The 27,066-nt window shown below is 39.0% G+C and overlaps 1 protein-coding gene across 4 annotated transcripts; it reads right to left on the bottom strand.

Moving 5' to 3' along the window:
- Positions 1-1,154: 1,154 nt before the first annotated feature.
- On the bottom strand, positions 1,155-25,393 carry LOC124143038 (STE20-related kinase adapter protein alpha-like). 4 transcript variants are annotated; one of them, XM_046511829.2, is made up of 13 exons: positions 25,301-25,393; positions 20,986-21,056; positions 17,225-17,305; positions 13,294-13,417; positions 12,823-12,941; positions 12,075-12,183; positions 11,261-11,384; positions 10,299-10,470; positions 9,207-9,311; positions 8,990-9,083; positions 8,324-8,438; positions 8,038-8,162; positions 1,155-5,546 (listed from the first exon to the last, which is right to left on the bottom strand). In XM_046511829.2, the coding sequence occupies exons 2-13, from the start codon at positions 20,995-20,997 to the stop codon at positions 5,473-5,475; spliced, it is 1,254 nt and encodes a 417-aa protein (XP_046367785.2). In that variant the 5' UTR covers positions 20,998-21,056; positions 25,301-25,393; the 3' UTR covers positions 1,155-5,472. The 4 variants fall into 4 exon arrangements, with proteins under 4 accessions (XP_046367785.2, XP_046367786.2, XP_046367787.2 ...); XM_046511830.2 differs by having other exon boundaries at positions 25,294-25,374; XM_046511831.2 differs by lacking the exon at positions 20,986-21,056 and having other exon boundaries at positions 25,301-25,392.
- Between the last annotated feature and the right edge of the window lie 1,673 nt (positions 25,394-27,066).

Genomic DNA, 27,066 nt, shown 5'->3' with positions numbered 1-27,066 from the left:
TCAGCCACGTCGACTTTTCAGCTGTGATTGTACATGGATGATTGACAAGCATTACCCAGATCGACTTTTCAGCTGTGATTGTACATGGATGATTGACAAGCATTACCGAGATCGACTTTTCAGCTGTGATTGTACATGGATGATTGACAAGCATCAGCCACATCGACTTTTCAGCTGTGATTGTACATGGATGATTGACAAGCATTACCCAGATCGACTTTTCAGCTGTGATTGTACATGGATGATTGACAAGCATCAGATCGACGTTTCAGCTGATTGTACATGAGTGATATCAGCACAGATTGATTTTTCAGCCATGACTGAACATGGATGATTGACAACCAGCAAAGGTCGATTTTCATCTGTGATTGTATGAGGATGATTGACAACAATCAGTGACTTTCATAAAAATCTGTTCCGAAAATGCTTGGATAAACCCCACAAAATTAAATGGTCGCAGACATAGAGGATGTTATGAAAAAAACACATTCAATCCCCAGATTGTTACATGATTGGCATCTCAGCTGTGATTGTACCTTGATGGCAGAACAAAGTACTTAACTGATCAAAACAAAGTTAGGGATCATGATTATTTTGGGGAATATTTTTTTAGTGAAGACTGAGAACACAATTTCATAAAAATATCCCCCAAAATATTCATATAAAACTGTTTTTGTTCAGTATATATTGTTTGTTGTTTGATGCTGCACTCAGCAATATTCCAGCTAAACAATGGCGGTCTGAAAATAATCGTTTCTTGATCAGTGATTGATATCATGAGCATCGATCTACACAATTTGATGCGATGACATGCATCAACCAAGTCAGCGAGCTTGACCACCCGATCCCGTTAGTTGCTTCTTACGGCGAGCATGGGTTGCTGAAGACCTATTCTAACCGGTATCTTCACCGATCCAGTATATATTGACCGACAGCAAATATATTGAATGTTTTCTCATATTGACTGAGGGAGTTGGGTATAGTTTTACCGGCCTCATCATATTAGAAAACTCTGTAACTTACAATCTGCCACTGGTTTACCTTGTCTGGGCCTGGTGACACTAATTCCATTCAAATGTCAAGTGGTAACCTGAACCCAAAACACTGCCGTCCTACACCCCTCTGACACACAGAAACAAAACATGACAAGCAAGGCAATTGATAATGTTCATTACTATTGGACTTTACAACTTACTCATTGAAACAGATGTATTTCAGACGAGTCCATACAAAAACAGTGACATAGATGAACAACACATAAAGGGATAACATAACTCTTAAAAAGACTTCACACTGGTGAACAGGCGATACTGACAGGTCTTTTGCAATTTTTTGCAGGGTGGGGAAGGGTTTTGGTTTGGACATATATATTTTTAACAAAAATAAAAATAATCTCCTCCCCAAACTGCTTGAAGGATGTGGTAAATAAGATCATTCACTGGCCCTGCTGGGTACCCAGGAAATATTTTGTTGTGGATGAAAACAAGAGTAGTTTGGGTCCTCCTTTCAGAGGAATTACCTAATGTACTGAAACACTTGACTGAATATATTCTGTCTCAAACCATAATCCCAGGCCTCCCCCTAACTATTAAATGGTCCGTCCTGTATCAAGCTAGTGATGCCATGGACAGTCAAATGTAATATTACGCTACAATAACCTAGTTTATCCAGTTTTCAAGAACCAAACTGCAATAATTTCTACCATTCATGAAATACTTGAAGGGTATGCCGACAATATATTATAGCTGGAAATCTAAAAGCAATAAGCTACTGTCATGATATTTGTACAACATTTTACTTGGTCTTTAATTAGATTTTTGATCAGAAGAAATAAACATGACCAAACACAAATAAATATGATGTATTTCCTTGTCTCCATAGTGATATCACATATTAATAGTCATATTGCATCTTTATTTAATACACTAATATCATAAATCACAGATATGTAGGATAAATACATAACATTGAAACAATGTAAGTCAGGATGAATCTGTTAGGAATGTGTACACAAACGATACTACTTGCTAAACAGAACACTTGTTAATCCAGACAATTTCACTGTAAACAGTCAACAGGTTTTCAACTCGATAAAATTTACTGAAACTGATGAAAATCTCAAACTAGACATCTTTAACATATTATTGATCATTGACAACTTAATAAAAAACATCACTTTCATCCCATTAGCTTCCTGTCTTTCGTTCACTGTTCTCATAAATAAGTGAAGCTTTCATCCAGTATACATATTTCCTAATTTCCCATATTGAAACTACAATTAAACTCCACATGTTCATTTTTAAAACAAATGATTGACATGCAACATGATTGTATCTGTAAACAATAGAAAAAGCACAAGACACAAGATTTCCAAACTGTAATCATGGTAATGCAATATATCTTTCAAATGATTACACACAAAGTTAGGATAAGATATATAGATAATCAACTTCCTTGTACAATTAGGAGCCAAGTTTCGGTGAAGGTAGTGCTTGATAATGCTGTTAGAACCTACACCCACAGCTCCTAATTGTAATAACCAAGTTTTTCATCAATATATCTTATCCTCACTCCAACATCTAAATGCCTGTCAAAGAAATTCTACACAAGATAATAAATGAACTCGGATGCTGTAGATGTTACTTATACTTTTAAGATGCATGGCAATGAAAGGTAACATTCTAATTCATGTTGCCACTTTTGATTATTTGCTGGGAAAAAACTTCAAATACAAAAAACATGGCAACATTACCCGGTACTGTTGAATACTGATACATAGTAGCTTGATTACTCCTTGAGGCTCGAAGAATCTTTTAAACCATCTGATTTTAGTACACATGAAAAGTGAATTCGTTAATTCTTGAATTGTTCCTCTCATCAATCCTTGTCTGTACAAGCACTTTACCACTTTACCACTTCGGTGAAACCCATGAGCTCGGGTACCATACTGACAAAGCAATGATTATAGTCAGGACGATATTATGTATTCAAACCCATGATTTGTTTGTTTCTTTGTTGCTTAACTCCCCACTTAGCAATATTCCAGATATATGATGGCGGTCTGTAAAAAATCAAGCTTGGACAAGACAATCTAGTGATTGATATCATGAGCATCGATAAAAAAACATCATCCCAGGTTTCTGGCCACCGAAGAGGCAACCTGCACATAGGCACCTAGAGGACAACTGCCCGTGCCTGTGTCAAGCATGCTTGGAGAGCAGTGTACATGTGCTGATACCGGAGCCAACAAGCATATGTATATGTATATAATCTCAGCTGACATTGCCTACACCTGGCCATTGCACACTGCTGGTCAACAGGAGGTCAAGCCAAATATAACCATGACTATTCAGTTAGACCAACAGGAACTACTAATAACATTGTACATTGTTACAGCTCCGTGTGTTGGTTTCACCTCAAAAAACCATATAACATAGTCTTACACTGATAGACATTGGGAAATTATCTCTTGGACTGCTTGCAAAAATTGGTTGAGAATGAAGCCAAATATTTACCAATAAATAAAATGATGTTCATTAAAGAACATCTCGGGAAAACACACACACTCCAAGTTTGACTCTGAAAAATGTTAATGAAATCATGCTCATGACAGAAATGTTTCTTGATTTTAGCTTTCCAGTCTGTTCTTATCAAACAAAATGTCCTCTTGATAGTAAGATGACAGTCAAATGTCCACTCTTCAAGTTCACATATATCTAGCATACAGTCAATCTGGTCAAACACAGCTGTACAACATTCACATGATGAATAGACAAAAAGTACCCCTTTAACATTGTCACAAAAAATAAAGAAGTTGTTATCCATACAATAGAGTCGTGTTCAACATCCAGTTCATGATTCTCATTTAGTCTTTTGGTAAAACACTGACAAGTTTCTCAGTTGAACACCATTCTCTTTGACAATGATCTCAGACAAACCTACAATTATCTCCATGAGTGTCAACAAACATCCTGGATATCTGCTGGATATATGTCAGTAATATCTGCAGTTAATTACCATAGACAAGGATCTGAACCAGACACATATATACCATAGTCAAGGATCTGAACCAGACACATATATACCATAGTCAAGGATCTGAACCGGACACATATATACCATAGTCAAGGATCTGAACCAGACACATATATACCATAGTCAAGGATCTGAACCAGACACATATATACCATAGTCAAGGATCTGAACCGGACACATATATACCATAGTCAAGGATCTGAACCAGACACATATATACCATAGTCAAGGATCTGAACCAGACACATATATACCATAATCAAGGATCTGAACCAGACACATATATACCATAGTCACGGATCTGAATCAGACACATATATACCATTATCAAGGATCTCAACAGGACACATATATACCATTGTCAAGGATCTCAACCAGACACATACATACTAGGGCTGGGACGGGTAACTCAGGTACCCAGGTCGGGTGGGTACTGAGTAGGTCCTGGGTCCCCACAGGACTACCCGGACCCGGACCTGGACCCGGACCCATGGTTATATTGTTTAATGACAATGAATTATCTAGAACTCTATGGTTACACTACATGTCACTATTGTTCCCAATTCTTTCTCACTATGCACCCATCTGCATCCTTCTGATTTTTCATATGGTTGAATAAAGATACGTCTTAATTCAACTTCACTGTATGAATGACCAGATTGTTTAATATATGTATCTAAATACGTTTTGCCAGGGCTATGCTAAAAATGTTCCCAATCCGACATTTTGAGACATCTCCTCAGACCTACAGTGGGTACCCGGGTAGGGTCGGGTAATAGGGGGTTGGGTACCCGGGTAGTAAATTTGGACTCGTCCCAGCCCTTATACATACCATTGTCAAAGATGTCAACCAAACATCCACAATTTCAGTGAAACATTATCCACAAAGGTCTGCATGAGTTTCACTCAAGCTGCAGGACAAGGATACCAGCCAAACCTCCAGCTCTTTTCAACAAGAAAATCAACTAAACTATCAGTAATCTTTGACAAGGATCTTAATAAATCAGCAGTCTTAATGAAAATGATGTTAGCCAAACCACCACATACCAATATTTTTGAAAGGATCTCGGGCAAAATCTACAGTTTTCACTGACAAGGATCTCAGGCAATCCACCATTTACCTTTGACAAGAATATCAGGCAAAGCCCCATTTATCTTTGACAAGGATCTCAGACAAACCACCATTTATCTTTGACAAGGATGTGAGGTAAACTACTATTTATCTTTGACTGAATCTCAGGCAAACCTTTTATCTTTGACAAGGATTTGAGACAAACAAACATATATCTTTGACAAGATTCTCATGCAAATCTGCAGTTTCCTTTGACAACAACTTCAGTCAAATATATTGTTCTCATCAAAAAGGATCTCGGCCACACAGTTATCCTTAACAATTCAATTCTTGTCAACAAAGACAATGGGCTGTGACTACTGCTGTCAGTCAAATGACCAGTCCTCCTCCATGGACACCTCCTCCAGCTGCTGTGTCAGATCAGACATGGCCGAGTTGTCTGAAAGTAAACATCAACACAATCACTTGTCTGTTGTTAAATGCTGCCATCAGCACTATTCAAGTTATACCTGTCAGCTATGTAGACCCGACCACAAAGCACAATGTCATGCCATCAAAAACATCAACACAATCACTTGTCTATTGTTAAATGCTGCCATCAGCACTATTCAAGTTATACCTGTCAGCTATGTAGACCCGACCACAAAGCACAATGTCATGCCATCAAAAACATCAACACAATCACTTGTCTATTGTTAAATGCTGCCATCAGCACTATTCAAGTTATACCTGTCAGCTACGTAGGCCCGAACACAAAGCACAATGTCATGCCATCAACCAAGTCACTGAGTCTGACCACTGGATCAATAAAGCTGCCTCTGATTACAAGTAAAGGCTACTTGTGACTAATTCTAACCTGAGGTGAGGTGAAATGGGGTTTAACGTCGCGTCCAAGATTATTGCACTTATATAGCGACAAACATGTACGTGTGTGTGTTTGTGTGGCTGCTTGTACTAGTCCAGACTGATGCCGATTTATAGTGCTAGCTCACTGAGATACCATGCCGCAGTTTAACATGAATACCCCACTCAGACACAGTATACTGACTCCGAGCCGACCAGTCCTTGTTTTAGCCCCTTAATGCCGAGCGCCAGACAGGGTAACAACAAGTACCATCTTTTAACGTCTTTTGGTATGACGTGGCCGGGGATCGAACCCCGGACCTTCCACTCTCTGGGCGGACGCTCTTAATTCTAACCCGAAGTTAACTCATGGTTAAAAAAGAAAGAATATATTAAATCAAAGAGGGAATATGAGTGTCATTCTCATCATTCTTGCAATTCTAAAGAAACATGCTCATTATTTAAATAGGAACACATGGATATTTGGTACCTATTAACCATGATTACAAATTGTCATCCACAAATATCCCATGTTATTCCACCTCCAAACTAAAAGACATTGCTTCACAAGGCAATTAAACAGTGAGTACAAAGTTTCACCCATTTACTGCCCCAAATATGTGGTCCCCTTACACCACGTTAACATATTAACATATATTATCATTCACTGTCATTAAATCTAGCCATCTGATTGGATTATCACTGTCTTGTACAAACCAATACCAGTACAGACATCATGACATAGTGCTTGCTGTCATGTTACTTGTTTGTCAAGGATCCACGCAATTGGAATCGATGACATGCATCAACCAAGTCAGCGAGCCTGACCACCCGATCCTGTTAGTCGCCTTTTACGACAAGCAGAGTCACCTTTTACGGCAAGCATGGGTTGCTGAAGACCTATTCTATCCCAGAATCTTCACGGGTCTAAACGTTGATGAACACTCTTTGACATCTGGTCTTGAGGTGTACAAGTGCATTCAGCTGATACAATGAATACACCCTGCTCTTGACACATGTAATTCATTTTCCTCAATGTCCACACAAAGTTCTCTGACATGATAATGTTAGGTCACTTAAGGCCACAATAAATAAATTATTAGATTTTCAACCAAATTTGTCAAAAATGTTAAGCAGGAGGCTTTTTATTTTATTGTAAAAACTGTTAAAGCATCTGTCTACCATAACTATTGATGGATGTAATTCATATAATACTTTAATGTTTGCTAGGACTACTGGTATATGGTATTTATCTCATCAAGAAAGATGAAAGTTTACTGATGTCTGTCAAGGGTGTGACTGACCTTTGGTAGGTTACTGATGTCTGTCAAGGGTGTGACTAACCTTTGGTAGGTTACTGATGTCTGTCAAGGGTGTGACTGACCTTTGGGTAGTTTACTGATGTCCGTCAAGGGTGTGACTGACCTTTGGTAGTTTACTGATGTCTGTCAAGGGTGTGACTGACCTTTGGTAGTTTACTGATGTCTGTCAAGGGTGTGACTGACCTTTGGTAGGTTACTTATGTCTGTCAAGGGTGTGACTGACCTTTGGTAGTTTACTGTTGTCTGTCAAGGGTGTGACTAACCTTTGGTAGTTTACTGATGTCTGTCAAGGGTGTGACTGACCTTTGGGTAGTTTACTGATGTCTGTCAAGGGTGTGACTGACCTTTGGTAGTTTACTGATGTCTGTCAAGGGTGTGACTGACCTTTGGTAGGTTACTTATGTCTGTCAAGGGTGTGACTGACCTTTGGTAGTTTACTGATATCTGTCAAGGGTGTGACTGACCTTTGGTAGTTTACTTATGTCTGTCAAGGGTGTGACTGACCTTTGGTAGTTTACTGATGTCTGTCAAGGGTGTGACTGACCTTTGGTAGTTTACTGATGTCTGTCAAGGGTGTGACTGACCTTTGGTAGTTTACTGATGTCTGTCAAGGGTGTGACTGACCTTTGGTAGTTTACTGATGTCTGTCAAGGGTGTGACTGACCTTTGGTAGTTTACGACTGACCTTTGGTAGGTTACTGATGTCTGTCAAGGGTGTGACTGACCTTTGGTAGGTTACTCATGTCTGTCAAGGGTGTGACTGACCTTTAGGTAGTTTACTGATGTCCGTCAAGGGTGTGACTGGATGCAGCAATGCTGGTAAGGCCTCAGATGTTTTCCGTCGCAAATTCTTAAACAGTGGGTGATTAAGTAAAAATGCAGCACTTGGCCTGAAAAAAAATAAACTGACGTAAGTCTATATTTTTTATTGCGGAACAATTCAAACCATTTCCTCCTTGTGGATTCAAATATGTTCATATCACAACAGTCAGGAGATGAGAACACAGAAATACATTAGAGATATCAATATACTTGTAAACCTGTCTCTTACCTTTGTTCAACATCTCTTTCTAAACATAGTGATACAAAGTTGTGAAAATGCTGTGAAAACGTTCTTTCAAAAAAAACTTTTTCAGGTCTATTGGCATCATCAGCTCGGGCACCATCTGAAAAAAGGAGAAAATATCGTACATAATTTTTCAACATAAGCAAAGGAATGCTAAATTCAGCATGCTTTATCTTTGGTTGACACTACAGAAGTTGTGGGAATAATGCAACTTTTGTCATAGACTTATTTGTTTGTTTGTTTGTTTGTTTGTTTGTTTGTTTGTTGTCTAACGCCTCACTCAGCAATATTCCAGCTGTATGACGTTGGTCTGTAAATAATCGAGTCTGGACCAGACAGTCCAGTGACTGACATTATGAGCATCAATCCATGCAATTGGGGTACTATGACATGCATCAACCAAGTCATAAAGCCTGACCACCTGATCCCGTTAGTCGCCTCTTACAACAAGCAGAGTCGCCTTTTCTACCCCGCATCTTCACAGGTCTCAATTAGTAATATCATGTATTGATATATTTTAAGTGCAGAGTTTGCCTGCTGTTTGTTTTTCAGGAAAAAACAGAAAAAGACATCAGAGCAATGTCAGTACAAGAACGATGCAGCATGGAACATTTGAATATAACAATTTGTTTGGCATCAACTACATCTCACCAGATTCTGAAATGGCATCCTCTGTTACAAAATTCCCTACAGTTGTTGAATCTGCTAACATTGGCTTGGTTCCATTCAGTTTTTCAAGAAGCATCTGAAATCAGAACAAAATACTTCATGTCTTCTTTACTTTCAACCACTACACCATGTGAAACAGAAAATCCATCTTCAGTTCATCTCAACCTGAGACTTGACAGTAAATCCTACTGCTACCTACCTGTGTGACGGGCATGTCTGTGAAGGGAGCCTGTCCATTGGCTAGTTCACATGCTGTGACACCCAGACTGTAGATGTCAGACTTAGTGTCATAGCCTGATAAATTCTGCAACATAAAACATGAAACATATATATTCAGCTCAGAGTGACTTCAGAGTTCAGAGTTCAGAGTTCAGAGTGAATGAGTTTGATTTTACGCCGCTTTTAGCAATATTCCAGCAATATCACGGCGGGGGACACCAGTAATGGGCTTCACACATTGTACCCATGTCGGGAATTGAGCCCGGGTCTTCGGGTTGAAGAGCGAATGTTTTAACCACTAGGCTACCCGACAGCCCCGATTCCAGAGTGAGCTCAGAGTAAGTGTCAGCAACTTTTCAGATATATCACAACAGTCTGAAAAGATTCAAGCCTGGGCCAGACAAATGATTCAATTGAAAGTGTGAACAAAGAGCCGTAGGGGTGAGACAACATGCCATCAGACTCGTCGCTGAGTCTCACCAACCTACATTACAGTTAGTTCTCAAGTACTAACTTCCTTGCTGAAAATATCACATACAGATATATTCTAGTATTTCAAATGTTACAAGGGAACACCGTGTACAGACATGTTCTAGTATCTCAAAAGTTACAAGTGAACATAATGTACAGACATGTTCTAGTATTTCAATGTTACAAGGGAACATCATGTACATACATGTTCTAGTATTTCAATGTTACAAGGGAAAATCATGTATAGACATGTTCTAGTATTTCAATGTTACAAGTGAACATCATGTATAGACATGTTCTAGTATTTCAATGTTACAAGTGAACATCATGTATAGACATGTTCTAGTATTTCAATGTTACAAGGGAACATCATGTATAGACATGTTCTAGTATTTCAATGTTACAAGTGAACATCATGTATAGACATGTTCTAGTATTTCAATGTTACAAGGGAACATCATGTATAGACATGTTCTAGTATTTCAATGTTACAAGGGAACATCATCTACAGTCCTGTTCTAGTATTTCAATGTTACAAGGGAACATCATGTACAGTCATGTTCTAGTATTTCAATGTTACAAGGGAACACTGTGTACAGACCTGTTCTAGTATTTCTGGACTGAACCACTGCAGGTGCTCTATAGCATTGTCTGGGTAGTCATGGACAACTCGCAGTCTCTTGCCATCCTGCATCATGAAGATGGCCGTCTGCAGCCCCGACAAACACACCTTCCCCGCCGCGGAGATCAGAATGTGACTAGCTTTGATACCCCTGTAACAAACATGTCACTGTCTAGTCAAGACTCTTATGAAACCTCAGCCTCTTGTCATGGAGACAATGAAGATTAATTAATGCCTCACACTATAAACTTCACACTATAACGTGTTATTCCAATTAATATATTTCAGTGGTTTCTGTTTTCAAGGAATTGACAATAAAATATGTGATTGACAACTTTCCAATATTATTTTCTGAATTGTTGTTAGATTAGTCAGAGTACAACATGTAACAAGTTCTGATAAAATCAAAACAGACAAGGTTTCTGGACCTGTTGCTTGTAGCTGGGATTGTGAATATAGTAAAATAACTTTGTAAATGTTTTGCCTTTTATTATATGTTATTCATATTCTTGATACAGAAAAATATTCTCCAAAGTCATGTATTTTTTACAGTAAAAATATGATAGATACTTAGCCTGATTCAAACTTATGCTTATCGCTCTCTTTTCCGAACAGGTAGTGGAAAGTTCCTGTGCTGTGTTCCCGGACAGAGAAAACATCTTGTGCAAACACACCCCTGGCTGTGCAGGTGCACGGGAGACATGTAAACCAAGACCAGTTACTTGTCACTCCCCCAGTTTAACCAATTGGTCATCGATTGCTTTTGTTTCCTCAAATAACATACCAGTGTGCATACCCACAAATCATTGTCCCCACAAACACTCCAGATTCTGGGCCCTGTCCGACAACTGTTTTAGCACTAAGATCACCATGTGGAATGAGGGCATGGTCTGTATTAGTTTTCTCTGTTTACTGATTCTATGATTGCGGTATACACTCACCTGTGAATAATTCCTCGATTGTGTAGATACTCCAGTGCTAACAGTGTGTCTCTTAGCACGTAGGCTATGGCTTGTTCGGGAAGCCCAATGGTGAAGAACGCATGGATCAGATCACGACTAGAACCTGTAATATATACAAACATACATCCTCTCAGAAACTGTCATGGATTTATTCTAGTTACTTAGGGACTTCTAGGCATTATATTAGGCACCATTCTTAGATCTCAGTGTTAAGTATGATCGTACGTTCCATACATTAACAATGACTTACGGCAGGTGTAGCAATCATGCCTCCAATTCATTAAGAATGACTTACGACAGATGTAGCACTAAGATAATCGTGCCTTACATACGTTAACAATGACATACGACAGACGTGGCACTAAGATAATCGTACCTCCCATACGTTAACAATGACTTATGACAGACGTAGCACTAAGGAATCATACCTCCCATATGTTAACAATGACTTATGACAGACTTAACACTAAGATGATTGTATCTCCTATACGTTAAGAATGACTTACGACAGACATAGCAATAAGATAATTGTGCCTCCCATACGTTAACAATGACTTAGGACAGACATAGCACTAACATGATCTTACCTCCCATACATTAACAATGACTTACGACGGAGGTAGCACTAAGATGATCGTACCTCCCATACGTTAACAATGACTTACGACAGACATAGCACTAAGATGATTGTTCCTCCCATACGTTAACAATGACTTAGGACAGACGTAAAAGCTGCACGTCTGATGTGAATGAACATACATTAATTCTAGGAGCATGATGGACGAAATCTCACCGAAGGCCATGAGAGGCATGATTGACCACAGCTCCTGCCCGTGGATGAAGTTCTTGTAGTGCGGCAGTATCTTCTCATGCTGCAGCTGCTTGCACAGAACGATCTCCCGCTGTGGGCAGCAGGACAGACAAACATGAAGCAATGTAGGCTCAGAAACACACACGTTTCATCTGTACAGCTCTCAATCTAGCTGACACATGTGCAGTCCGAGCCTAGAGAACCCTCGAGTCTTGATTCAAAGCACATGAGCAAAAAAATGTACTAAACCTTTCAGAGTTTCATACTTCATTCTCAAAGGCTCTGGCAAGATAATCTGACTTAGCTTATCTCTAATTCCTTTTGCAAAGAAGAATATCACAACATCCAAGACATGTTACAGTCAGATTAACGCTCATTGTGCTTAGCACTCCATGGAGTTATATGGCCTGTCTCCATCTTGCAGTTAAAACAATTCATACTATCTTGAAAAAAAAGGGGTCCATTATTTTGAAGTTAGAGAGCCCCCAACCTTTATCTTAAAGCTAACTATTTGAGAAAGGAACTCACATAACCCAGAAGCAAAAGGGCCTGTTATCATGTAGTAGGAGGGACTGGCATTATCTTGAAGGTGAAAGGTACTCACGCTACCTTGAAGTAAAAGGGACCTGTTTGATATGGAATTTGACAAAATTAAGGAAACAAGACTCCCTACATTCTGAACAAGAACTCTGTTCCAGGAGGATCTTGTGTTCTGGACCTGTGTTCTCACCTGGAGTAGATTCAGGTCCAGGTCATTGGCCTCCAGGTCAGTACGTTTGATGGCAATAGTCGCTCCAGATGTCAGGTGCTTCGCCAGTGATATGGTGGCCGAGTCCTGATGCCCTTTGCCTACAACCCAGCAATTAACACATCTGATAATGACTGACCAACACTAGTTGAATAAGTGTCAAGGAGAGGTTTAACTCTGCTTTGAACAATATTTCAATCATATCATGGCATGTCAGCTGTATGTGGAAGGAAAGCCTGAAGTGATGCAGGTCTTAGATGCATAACACGGTAGCAAAATCCACAAACATGGGTATGGTGTTTGCAACCCTTGACACATTATCAATCTGGGATTTGAACTCACAATGAAAGGATCCTGGCACACCAAAGGGACGTAACTCTGCACATAACGATGGCTAGGGCTCAGAAAACAGGGCGACCCGTGCCCCTTACTAAATAAGAGGTTGAACATTACCTATGACTGAGTACAGCTCATAGGAAGAGGCATCCGACTCAAACTCCAACATGGCGGTCGTGGAACTGAAACTATCGGATGAGGATGCCTCCGACCGGGCAGTCACATCACCTCGATCATCACCCTGGAAACAGGCAAACATCATATTCAAGTGACATCAACTGGACAAGGGTTTACTGTAGGGACTGGTAAACAGATAAGAACACACAAAATGCACTAATGAAGGAGTGAATGTTGTTAACACTGCAGTCAGCAAAATATTCCAGCTAGATCACTCAGCCTGTGAATAGTAGTTGTGACTAGAGACTGAACACTTCAGCAATGATCTACACCACTGGGGAATGGTGATAAGCAATCATCAATCTGATTTCATGTATTTTGAGCATGAAATCTTCATTGACAAGTATACAAAGAATAGTGCAGTCAGTGTAAACAAGCATCTCTATTACATTAATAGTGAGTGAGTGAGTTTGGTTTTACGCCGCTTATAGCAATATTCCAGCAATATCACGGCGGGGGACGCCAGAAATGGGCTTCACACATTGTACCCATGACGGGAATCAAACCCAGGTCTTTGGCGTGACGAGCAAACTCTTTAACCACTAGGCTACCCGACCGCCCCTATAACATTATTAGCAAATATGTTACACTCTTACTTATGGACTATTGCTGAATGAATACATCATGACCCTGGAGATGATACACTTACATCCTGATGCAAAACGTTCCATACTTACCTCAAGACCTGTATCATGATAGAGTGAGTGAGTGACTTGGGTTTAACCCCACTTTGAACAGTATTTTTGTTAAATCACAGGGTGTCAGGTTGATGTGGGAGAAAAACCCAACGTGACACGTGTCCTGGACATTGACCCATGTACTCGGTGTTGACAAACCAAGGATCATAATCCAGATGATCAGCGTATCCTGTCATAACTAAAGGATAAAACTTATAGGAGCAAGGTGCGGCATCTTACACCACTGTATCTCCATATCATGGTACAGATATTGCAATAGTGGAATAGAATATCAAGTTATTTTTTCCCCCACAAATATGGACATTTCAAATTAGAAAACGAACAACTGAAACTGTGTTTCTTTGTATCTCTCAGGGGAAGTCTAGGTGTTTGAAAGAGAGTGAGTAGTCTACTGGACCCCGGTCCACAAAGTGATCTCAGAGCTACGATTGTCGTAAATCTATGTCAAAGTAAAGGAGTTACGAACGCCTCAGCGCTTCACGTGTTTTGTGGAACCCTGATCCGAGGACATCCCATTAAGGGTCACGTCAGAACGACCTTTTGCGAATCTTGACCTCCCACTGAAACGACTAACAAGAAGTCAACATCAGCCGATTAGAAAGCAGCTTTCTCGAGCTTTCCAGCACTTGTTTCAACCTGGCGACTTCCATTTCAGACTATGCTTGAAAAATATGAAGACACAGTTCTCGATTAAAATTTTGAAAACTGAACAAACAAACATCCCGGAATGTCTTATATATTGTTGCGATTGTATGGCAATGCTTCCCATGTACTGTGCAACACCTTCTCCGTTCAAATGGTTATGCCACGCCAAGGAGAGAGAGACGATAATTTTGACGGAATCAGTCGTACGGGCCGTAACTGTCGTTCGGATTACCGAGTGTTAACGTTTTCGAGCTTGCATGATTAGAAAACACATTTCGACTGTCACTTTCATGATCTGGTTAGCGATGCTTTGATTGGTCGGATGAAAGGTCGTTCTGACGTGACCCGTAATGGGATGTCCTCAGATCTTTGTTTTGCGATAGCGAGAACTAAGATCGGATTTTAATGAGATTTATGTTTTGAGAAAGATGAACCGACAATCCTTTCTGACTAATGCTCAACTGGGGTATATCATGTAGAAAACCAGTACTTGTCTTGCCAGTTATATTTGGGTAAATGTTGACAAAAATAAGATGCTAGGTTTGGCGGACTATCAAGTTGGGTTTGTGTTTACTATGTGAGCTGCAGATACATCTTATGTTCGTCTAACTTCATGAATCAAGTCAAATATCTGGAAACCAATCTCACACAAATTTAACTTGGTCATGGAAGCTTTGACCTGTTTCATATTGACATATTTCAGTTTGAGTGCGAATACCAAACAATTTAAAGGATGCCTGATAGCCGGACACTGTGACATTAATAAGCTACATTGGTCTCTGACCAGATGAGCTAATATATTGAAAATGAAGAAACAAAAAATCAGTGGTGTAAATTAAGGGGGGAGGGGGGCGTCCTGGGGTCCCTAATGTTTGCTGCCATATGAACCCACAGCTAGCCACCTTAATGCTGACCTATTACCATGAGGGGTTTGTCAAGGATCCCTGGACTTTCACACATTTCAAGAGTTTTTATTTTTGCCTTCTATTTTTAATTTGGCCTTGTATGGGGAAAACACTATATAAAGTTAGTGGTTCCTCAGATGTCTAACCTAACCAGTTTGCCTGGGAAGTTTACAACCCTGGCCCCAACCTATAAAGCAGTCTAACAAGGGCACTAGACCTGTATTTCCAGGATGCCATTTTGAATGTAGGTGTGCCTTGCCTATATTACCAATAATAAATAATGATTACATAACTTGGCAAAATAATTATTCCAATCTGGGAACTTTTACTGACATTTCCTTCAAACCAGAGGCTGAATATCTGCCTCTGAGCAGGTCTAGAAAAAACTAATCTAAAATAAACTTATTTCGTCTATTATTTGTAAATTTATAAATTTGCATTTGTTCAGAATTTAAGAAATATATTACTTCCAGATTTAAGTTTTCCACATTTCACTTCTTAGGTATGTTGGGTTCCAATGTTTGGTAGGACAAGTCTCACTTGATGTCTGTTAAATATGCTACTCTCACAGATGCATGAAGAGCTGCCTAATTCACTTCACATGAGCATGAAGAGTATGCCAATATTTGGGACTACAGTCATTAGCCGAAGTGGTCAGGAATACCTACAAAAAAACTGTTTCAAGTAAGTTAGCCTGGGGAAAGAGTTCTAAATATGAAAGGCTACAGTGATGATGGATGACTTGGTATAGCATAACCTCATATAGCCTTTATTTCAAACCTTATGTCCATGCGGACAAAAATACAAGCATAACAGTCCCACGATCATGACCTCATCCAAATCCAATTCAACCAGATTCAATAAAGATTTGCTTTAAAAACAAATTGTAAAAATCTAGCTAACTGGCACCAAAAAGCTGAATGCAAGTATTTGTCTGGTATGGCACACAAAAGATGGACTCAGGGATGACAGTTTGCCTGGCGTTTAAGATGCAACAAAAGCTGTGTTATCTAGCTCTATCCCTTCATGCTGTACATCTCATAGTTTCTGTATTACAGTTGAAACAAGAGCATGAAGATAATGGTGTTTTCAAACATGGCTGCCAATATGGTCACCTTACATATCTCATTGTTTGAATGAAATTATGCTAAATCAGACTTCGGATAATTTTTAGAGGAGTTGAGTATTTACTCACATGTTATCAATCGCTTTAAAATCAGAGCTTTGACTCCATTGCGATACATCAGTGTATGAAGATGTGTTGCGTCAGGTGAACTTTTTAAACAGCCAATCAGCATTGAATATATAATTAATAAGTGGTCAAAGCCATTCTAGCTGACAGTGACCTTGCTAGAGGCAAATTTCATAAACATTCTTAAGGGCAAGTTGGATACCAATCAGTCAGTGTTCTAGAAAATGAACCAATCTGAATCCCTGAGCAGAGATCCTATATACCATACCAGAACATACACAGATAGCGTAAGGAATGATGAAAAAAAATAAAAATAAAAAACCAAATTCTTTGTATCCTTACAAAACTGCTTTGTTCCTGGGCCATTGAACAAATCTAGGTGACTCCTGAAAACAGATTTACAATGTTTGAGATATTGAAACACAAGTTACCAGGGGCGTGTAGATGCTCCTATCGAAGGGTTTGTTGGCAGAGGGAGAGTCGCTAACGCGTGCCTTCGTGCAAGCACAGTGCTGAAGATAGAAAAGCAAAACACATTCAAAACAACCATACAAAACATAAAATGCTATCTCAGTTATCAAAATTCTTCAGCCAATCACAGCTATTAAATACGCATCAGTGCTTGTAAAGTTGTATAAAACTTTCTAACATGAAAACCACGAATGGAATGATCTGATCAATATTTCTCAGAAAATGCGTGAGATGTAAAAGATATACATTTGATTGGATGAGTGGGTCAGCTGGGTTTCTGTTATATCATGGCATGCGAGAGCAATGTGACAGGAAAGCCTGAAGTCATGCAGGTCTTAGACGTTTACAGTGCTCGTGGTGAAACACACAAGCATGGGTATGGTGTCAACAAACTAAGGAGAATATTCAGTGGCTTTTGAACCCATGATTAAAAGATTCTGGTAAGCCTAAAGGCTGCAACTCTGCAAGTGCAGTGCCTTAGACAACTGGTCCACGAGTGCCATCATTTCACTCCTGAAGCGTGGTCTGTGATCCTCCTAGTCTCATGTAACCATGACAACTGCTGTAGAACCTCAAATAACAGACAGTCATCAGGCCTCCTCATCACAAACAACAGAGCAAATAGCCCAGTACAAGGGAGCGAGGCATTCAGAGCAGCTTATGTCTGAATTCTGTATCTTGAAAACAAACTAAAACAGACAGAATATGAGAGAGACTGTGCTATTTTATTGTAGTGGCTATTTCATACACACTGTCAATTTGGAGCACCATGACATCTACATACATTTAGGTGTAATATCGAGGGAATATTAGAGTGATTGACACGCTGTGAAACATCAACACATATTGGAATATGCGATACAGTTAAATCAGTCTATCCATGCCAAAAAAACAACATCACCACTAACCGATATATTATGGCAGTCTGTAAATAACTGAGTCTGGACCACCCAGTCCAGTGATTGATATACTGAACAGCATCCAACCCAATCAGAATTGGATGAACATGCATAGAACTAGCCTCTTACGACAAGCTCAGGTTAATTCTATACCAGAAGCCTTCAAGTACTTACAATGACCATTTACAAATTCATAGTTGGTGAGTACGGATTGCCACTGCTTTTAGCAATATTCTAGCAGTATCTCAGTGGGGCCACCAGAAATGGTCTTCACACACTGTATCCATGTGAGGAATCGAACCTGGGCTTTGGGTATGGTTAGGAAATGCCTTAACCACATGGCTACACCACCACCACGTCCTGTTTACATGGCTTGGTCTTGTTCCGTGTAACGCAATAGCAGATTTCACCATGACAACAGGGCACAAGATGTATTAGCAGAACACTGACCATGATCCAGGGTTAATTTTAGCAAGCTCTCATCCAAACAGAAAGCTGTATAAGCGTTAGAAAGCATTTGAAATCTAACAAATTATATTTGCTTTATGAATTGTTTTCATCAACAGGCGCTTGTTTAGAAACAAAACTTAACACAATTGCAAACATCTAACACAAAGATGTCACTCCATTCACTCACAAAATATATCAGAGGGATACATATTTCACAACTGGAACTTTAGATCCATTGAAAACAGGTGCATTATCAGATCTCAACTTTTATTAAGTGTTTTCATTTTATCCTTTAGGACCAATCATTTGATTTTCAGAAAATCTGATTTTGCACATAGAACGATGACACACAAGCTGCACAGCCTCACCATGCATCAATTAAAATATACGAAAAATATTAATATCATGTGAGACAGTGAATTTTTCCAATTATTTTTCAACAAAGATTATTTTCCCAATATTACAGAAAAGGTTAGTGATCCCAAATTGTCAATGATGTCACTTGTACATTATCAACCAGGAGCAACCTGAAGGCCTCTGAAAGTAACTGAAGGCCTCAGTCAACAAAGAAATCTCATCTTCCTGAGGCAAGGGAGTTAACTGATTATAAAAGTATAGTTTCCACCCTTGCTGAACTAGGCTGGAATTTCGTGGCTCGATCATAGTGCTACCAGTGGGCATTACGAGATATGTCCCTTCAATGTCCCTCCTACTGACAATCTGATTCCACCTCTCATATCACTTGCAATTGCTAAACAAAATGGCGGTGCCCAGAAAAGACGATCTGATCAATAATCAAGCTCTATATCGTAATAAAACAGCCTTACCTTGCTTTCAAATCATTTGAGCTTCTGGATTAAAAACATGAAAAGATTTGCAAAATATTTGTAAATGCCCATTTGATGGCACTCATGCTCTGCATATCCTACAACCAATCAAAATCTACATGTTGAATTCCATGTTGTTTACGACATGGTGTCTAGTTCATTGCGCGATTTTGATTGGACTATGCATAGGCTCGTTGGTCCAGCCAAAATGTAACTCCGGAATTCCAGCCGAGTTCCACAAGGGTGGAAGCTGGACTTTCATAGTCGGTTAACTCCCCTGCCTCCAGAAGATGTCCTTCCAAAAAGCGATCCTAGAGCTAAGATGATCGTCACTCCTAGTATTTGTTACAGATAGGTTTCAGTAGTAGATTGCTCTGTGGAACAGACCTGACTTTACCATGTTCACAGCGATGCATGAATGGAGAGTTGTCTGGACACTGTTAGTTGTGACACAAAGAACAGGAGTGAGATGGAAGGAGTGGTTACCACGACACACACAGAAGGACCACAATAATCATGACTTATCCAACTTACAAAACTACAACGGCAGCTGCTAACACTCCAACAACTGCATGCAGCTGTACTGGTCAATACATGTATCACTACAGCTGCTGCTGCTGCTATGTACTATATGGCTACTACTACTACTACTATATATATACTTTTGTTTCATTTGATTTTGATATACATATATATATATATATATTTGATTTTACAGTACATAACATTAAGCATGCTAAGAGAAGGCAAACTTGGTTATACTTGTACGTCTATGTAAATGCAGTCTCTGAAACATGTGAATATTGTTTAGAGTTACACACCCTTGACGTCTAAGAAATGTGAAAATGTTGTTGTTGCTGATGCGCCTACTACTTCTACTGCTACTACTACTACTACTACTCCATTGCCCAGGGTATTTTTAATATCCATGATGATCTTATACATGTTGAAATATTCAAAAGCTCACATAATTTAAGGCTTTATTTTCATATTTACTTGGTTCACATATTTTAGTTCCAAAACTGTAGGAAAAGCGGTGGTTTTTTTCCTTTTAAACTTTAAAAAGAGACTTCGAAACAATTAGCTGTCAGGTAAAATATAGAAAAAATTAAAATATTTTTGTAAAATTCAAGTCAAAGGGTTACCATTGTTACTTGATCCTATATTGTCTCACTACTGAGTATTGATGCTTTACTGAGTATATGCTGCAATGTCTATTAACATTTCTAATTATTGTAGACCTATGGCTTACATAATTTGCCCAGGAAGAAAAGTTATTTTCTAAGGGCTTTTAAGGTATCAGTGTACAATATTTTTGCTTCTTATGTGAAACATGTCCCTTGACAGCAGAAATATTATTTTCATTTCTAATAAAAATTTCAAAAAACACCTACCTATCTAAACATGTTTTCAACATGAACTTAAAATTACCCCAAGAAATTCAAGGATTGAAAAATGATACCATCTTGGTGACTGCTATTCACATTACAAGAATGAGGACAGGACATATATTGGAAGCACCAGGTTTAGCATCCTCCGACTCACCAAGAGAGACATGGACAAGTCTCAGCTGGAAGCACTTTGTTACTGTTATTGTTGAAAATATTTAAGATGTGCTGAAAAAACAATCAACAAAACATCACTTCTCAACAGATCAGTGGTCGAAATTACGGGAAAAAAAGTCGAAGGGTCCTTGTCATAACCCCAAAGTTAAAAGTTTGAAGACTCAGGGCGCCCCAAGATCCAAATAGTAAAGCAGCAAACCTCACGGACCCCTTAATTTCAACACTAATGATCTTTTTTTGGTTTTCAAAACTTAATTTCATATGTGAATAAAAAACATTTCTGATATGAAAGAGAGAAAGACCATTTCCTGAGATCATGGTATTTCAAACAATGAATGTCAACACTGGCAAGATTGCAGAGTCTCTAACATAGATGTCACCATGTAGAATATTCATTTAACAGATCTGAATAAGGTCATACAGGGTCTTTCTTATTATCTTATAACAGTATGGTGAATGTTAGGCTGTGAACCTGGAATATAAAGATACTGTTAACAAAGGTTAGAAGCATGATTGACAACCTATGGTTAGTTACATCACAGATCTGGCTGATGATAATTTACAACACTGAAAGCTCGCAAGCTAAGGCTTTACACGTTTGTAAGGGGACATTCATCATTAAATTACTGGAGCAATGACCTGTGATAGGGCGTGAGTTGGGTTTCCTACAAAGACAGTTTGATCGAATGAAATCTCTAATTCTTCAGGGGCGGTCGGGTAGCCTAGTGAATAAAGCATTCGCTCGTCACGCCTAAGACCTGGGTTTGATTCCCGACATGGGTACAATGTTTGAAGCCCATTTCTGGTGTCCCCCGCTGTGATATTGCTGGAATATTGCTAAAAGCGGTGTAAAACCATACTCACTCACTCACTGACTCACTCTCATTCTTCTCCAATTTAGATTATCCATATTTCAAAGCATATAAAATGCATAAAGTGTCATTTACAAAATATTCATTTTCCAGATGATGGACATGAAATATGTATCAAAATTCTGATTTTATCAAGTTTGTCATCCTTTCAAATTCATTAAATCATATTTTAAAATACTGGCTGAACATTAATGGTAAGTGTGTTCATGTACAAAACTTGAATCAATTTCTTCTGCAGTAAGTAAGGAATATTTGCATTGTTAAACTATAGATCAGAGTCATTTTACATAACAGATTTGGTGATGTACAAAACATCATACAAACATTACATACAAGTTTGTTTGGCGTTTTACACCACACTCAGCAATATTTCAGCTGTATGACAGTGGTCTGTATTATAGTGGTCTGTATATAATCAAGTCTGGATCAGACAATCCAGTGATTGACATAATGAACATTGATCTATGTCAAGTCACCTGATCCCAATAGTGTCCTCTTACAACAAGCATGGGTTGCTGAAGATCATTTCTAATCCAGGCAGATCTTCACAGGTAATTGTGTCTAAGTATTTGTTTACAAAAATATGAAGGTATGTATATAAGGCTACATGATATATATTAAACATATATTGTGTTGATCTATATGGTACAGGATGCTTTTCAATAATTAAGAAAACAAATTATAGGCAGACGATAATATTGTATGGGCATAATAAAACACATGCATGTTTTGATACGCATAATGTGGAAAAGTTAGTGAGTGAGTTGGGTTTAACGCCGCTTTTAACATTATTTCAGTTATGTCACGGCGTGTCAGCTCAATTTGGGAGGAAAGCCTGGTGAAACCGGTGAAACCCACGAGCATGGGTATGGTGCTGACAAACCTAGAAACATAATCGGGCGAACCGGTATTTGAACCCACAATCATAGGTTTCTGGCGTACCCAGGGGATGCAATGCTGCACAGGGAAACGCGTCGCCTTAGATGACTGGGCCCCCCGTGCCCCCGGCTGTATAGTGACAGTGGTGACCAGTAAAGTGAGAATCAAAGACATGGGCCAATATGGAGACCGGCATTCCTTGTTTCTATCACATCACATAACACTCAGTCAAACTGTGATTACAGACCAACCTCTTTGTGTCAAACTCGTGGGAACCTGGAAAATAGTATGGGTTATCCGGAGTTAGAGACAACCAACAAAGTAAATTTTCGAAAACCAAACATCATATTATGAGTGAGTAAGTATGCTTTTACGCCGCTTTTAGCAATATTCCAGCAATATCACGGCGGGGGGACACCAGAAATGGGCTTCACACATTGTACCCATGTGGGGAATCGAACAGGTTTGGGTCTTCGGCGTAACGAGTGAACGCTTTAACCAGTAGGCAACCTGACCGCCCCTCATGGTATGAGAGATTATTACCAGGTCTGGATGCAATGCTTAATTTCAAGGCGTACGTAAAGTTCAGTGTCCATGCTGCTGGTAGTGAAGGGGGTGGCAACTCAGCCGTGTCATCGATGTCGCTGTCCCCATTTGCACTTGTGTCATTATTTAAGTCATATCTCAAATAATAGATTCACTAAGATAATCTTAAACTGTTTTACTCATTTCTCTCTTGGCGGCCATGTGAGAACAGTAATCTGCAACCGATGTGTATACAGTAATCAGCTTGTATGAGGTGAGGTGAAATTGGGTTTAACGTCGCGTCCAAGATTATTGCACTTATATAGCGCGCATGCATGTGTGTGTGTGTGTGTGTGGCTGCTTGTACTAGACCGGACTGATGCCGATTTATAGTGCTAGCCCACTGAGATACAATGCCGCAGTTTAACATGAATATCCCACTCAGACACAGTATACTGACTCCGAGCCGACCAGTCCTTGTTTTAGCCCCTTAATGCCGAGCGCCAGACAGGGTAACAACAAGTACCATCTTTTAAGGTCTTTTGGTATGACGCAGCTGGGGATCGAACCCCGGACCTTCAGCTCTCCGGGCAGACGCTCTACCACTAGACCACGGAGGCGGTCTCAGCTTGCATGACTAATGTAAGGTGTGCTTGTTAACGGGACGTGATGGGATATTTGCATGTTATCAGAAGGTATCCTGCCTTTGATGCAACTGGGGCAATCGCAACGAGGTCAGTCAATTGTGTGTGAAGTTTGGCAAGTGTGGGTTTGTGGACGTTATTTTTTACTTCGGAGTATTTGGGTCATCAGTGGAATTTTATGCTTAATTTGGATACTTGGAGCTCCCAAATGAGTTTGTGACACCGGGGAATTCGACACGTCCAGTTCAACAGAATGAGATTAAAGCATAAATGATGATAAAAATAGAAGGAATTCCCAGGGACCAGAAGGTGAGTTTAAGACAACCGGGAATTTGACACATCCAAGTTCAACACAACATGGTTCAACTGTATATTCTTTATTGACTATATGTTGTCATTCCTTATCCGCTATCATGGATGTTTCTTCGTCCATTTATTTTATGTTTCAGCAAATTTGCAAATATGATTTCGAAATATACCCTCGTGTTGTGGGTTTTCAAGCCCCTAAGAAGTATTTCTCAATACATGCATATAACAATCCCAATACACAATAATTAAGTCTTACCTTTGAGAAAATGTATGTCTGTTAACACTGAATGGCCAAGTGACCATGTCTTATGCGTCTAATTTTATTGCGATAATACCTCGCCAAGCGAGACAAGTCGTCAAGGCGCCATTTTGTTAACATCACACGATTTCAAGCCCCTCCATTACAGTTAAGTCCATTACAACATGGTCAATCGCATGACATTACAGACAGGAAGTTCACAAACATCAACTGATACATAGTTGAGAAACATATGATTTTTCCAATGCAAAACTATCATCAGATCAAGTTTGATCAAATGTGCATTAGTGAAATAATAAGTTTTGAGGTATGTTTTCATTACTTTTCCTATATCTTTCCTCATGTAGCTTAATTCGCAACATAACTTTAGCGGCAAGTGGGCTTTGAAGCATCTACCTTTATTTCATCTTTAAGCATCTTTAAGCATGTGGCCACGTATTGTTAAGGGGCTCGAAAAGAGGTGTGACGTAAGGATCCATAAATATGCTAATTTTGGGTATACAGTTGCGAAGGTGCATGCTTGACAAATTGACTTTCCTCAACAATCTTACAATGTAAGTATTTTTTATAATTATTCTCTTTTCAGCATCCTTCTAATCTCTTACAACTGATGCTATTTGAACTAAACAAGGATACAACTGAGGATCACATCAACAGTGCAGACATAAAGTATACAGAACTGCCTGGCTCGGTCGTTGCAACTATGCCGACGTCAAGGTATTGTGTTGATTAACCAACGTCTTTACACTCTCTATGTACATTACCAGCTGACTACCGTACTTGTAGTTCTGTATATGCACCTGTTACCTGTTGTACAGCTATAAATGTTGTGACTGAATCCACTAATTAAATTTACTTCTCTGCGTTGTTTACAGCAATAATGGAGTACTCATTGTGAAATGTATGACTTTAATTAGTAGTGCTAGTTCTCGTTGTCTTTCATGTAAAAAACCCTAAAATATATAGACAAATAACAGCGATATATATGATAAATGTATATTGTCAGAAATATGAGGATAATTTGTTAAATAATAAGAATAATCTTAAGATGTGCATACACAAGAAATAAGTCGGGGAGCAGAGTATTTGTTTTACAACTATCAATGTATAAATAAAATCATGACAATTTTAAAATAGCAAATAAATAAGAAAACTGTGTAGATGCAACCAATATTTAAAAAGAATGTTTACACAAGTGCAATGACCAAATATTAAGATGAAAATATTCAAATATGTTCATTCAAGTTTTCATCGACGCTTCACATAAAACATAAGTTCTAGGAGTATTCGATATTTTGCGACACTATTTTGACTTGGCTCCGTCTTTTCAAAGCACTCGCTAAACAATTACAGTTGTTATGTATATGCATTATTTACGCCTATGAAATCGTAGAATTAAAGTATGTGAACATCAATAAATCTAATACCCCATCATACTGAATTTAGGTCAAGTTATATCAGGCCTTTTTTAATGTTACATAGATCTAACGGTACTTTTTTGCTACACCCCCCCCCCCCCCCCCCCCCTCAGTGCAAAACACTCCTATAAGCTATTTTTTATTATAAAATGCTTGTCCGTCCTCTAAATGTGAATTATTTTATGAAATTTAATACCCGAATCCAAGTGATAAAACCGAGGGGCGTCAGTAATGGAGGTTTTATCCCGAAGATGAGGGTTTTAAATCAAATAAAACCCCGTGGGGGGTTAGCCTACATCTAAAACGGCACCTCAGCAAAACGTCACTAAGCGAAAACGGCACACTTTTTTTCAATGAACCTTAAGAAACGGGCGTTGTGGTCTATCAGCGCCCCTGTAGCTACACTTGGCTGCAGATACTAACGTTGCGTGTTCGATCCTCGGGAATGTTTACAAATAAAACATTTGTCATCTGATTTTACATTTCATTACTTTGTGTTCAAATGCAAAATCAGTTTCGAGCGAGAAACATTCATATGTTACAATATAAACGGAAGTTGTATTGATAAAATTCCCGGGAAGTTATAACATCCCTATTAATGAGATTTAACCCTACTGGAGAACAAAAGGATGACGTCAATGAAAGTTTATGAAGTGTAGTAATTAATACCCTACCACCAATACAACTGGATATAACTCCCGGCGGGAACGTATGGAACTAACGTCCCACTGCAGTTTCCGGGTTTTAGTGATATCATTAATTCGACGAGCACTTGCGTTTATACACACTGCGTCACTTGTGTCATAATTACATAGCTCATTATCATTCATGGTCTGGAATGGGGGAAATGGGGAGTGTATTTGGGCGTTGTGAAAAATGAGACACGTTTTAACACATTCTGTGCTATTTGTTGAAATGTTAATAATAACTGGAAGGTATTGCGTGGAAGATCGATCATAGCAATTCAGACCAAAATTTATCAGTTTTAGCAAGGATGTTTTCGTCAACCTGAAGGTAGGATTAAATTATTATTCTAGAAAATATTGGAAAATATGTTGTGGGTATGAAAAGAAGTTTTTTGCCTTCTCCTTTCAGAAAAAAACAAAATGTATATCTTGAAGCAGTCACCAAGATAATACTTCCATGTTCAGACTA

This window comes from Haliotis rufescens, unplaced genomic scaffold, assembly GCF_023055435.1.
Source record: "Haliotis rufescens isolate VD_foot unplaced genomic scaffold, xgHalRufe1.0.p SCAF_4, whole genome shotgun sequence".
In the NCBI taxonomy this organism is placed as follows: Eukaryota; Metazoa; Mollusca; class Gastropoda; order Lepetellida; family Haliotidae; genus Haliotis; species Haliotis rufescens.
The sequence above is the reverse complement of the archived record's forward strand: the minus strand, read 5'-3'. Positions and strand labels throughout refer to the sequence as shown.

Excerpts from the sequence above, each read along its gene's own strand:
- LOC124143038 (XM_046511829.2), bottom strand. Across the intron at positions 13,418-17,224 it reads GGAGCATCTACACGCCCCTG|GGTGATGATCGAGGTGATGT; the intron begins GTAACTTGTGTT and ends GCCTGTTTCCAG. Across the intron at positions 10,471-11,260 it reads AATCGAGGAATTATTCACAG|GGGTATCAAAGCTAGTCACA; the intron begins GTGAGTGTATAC and ends TGTTTGTTACAG.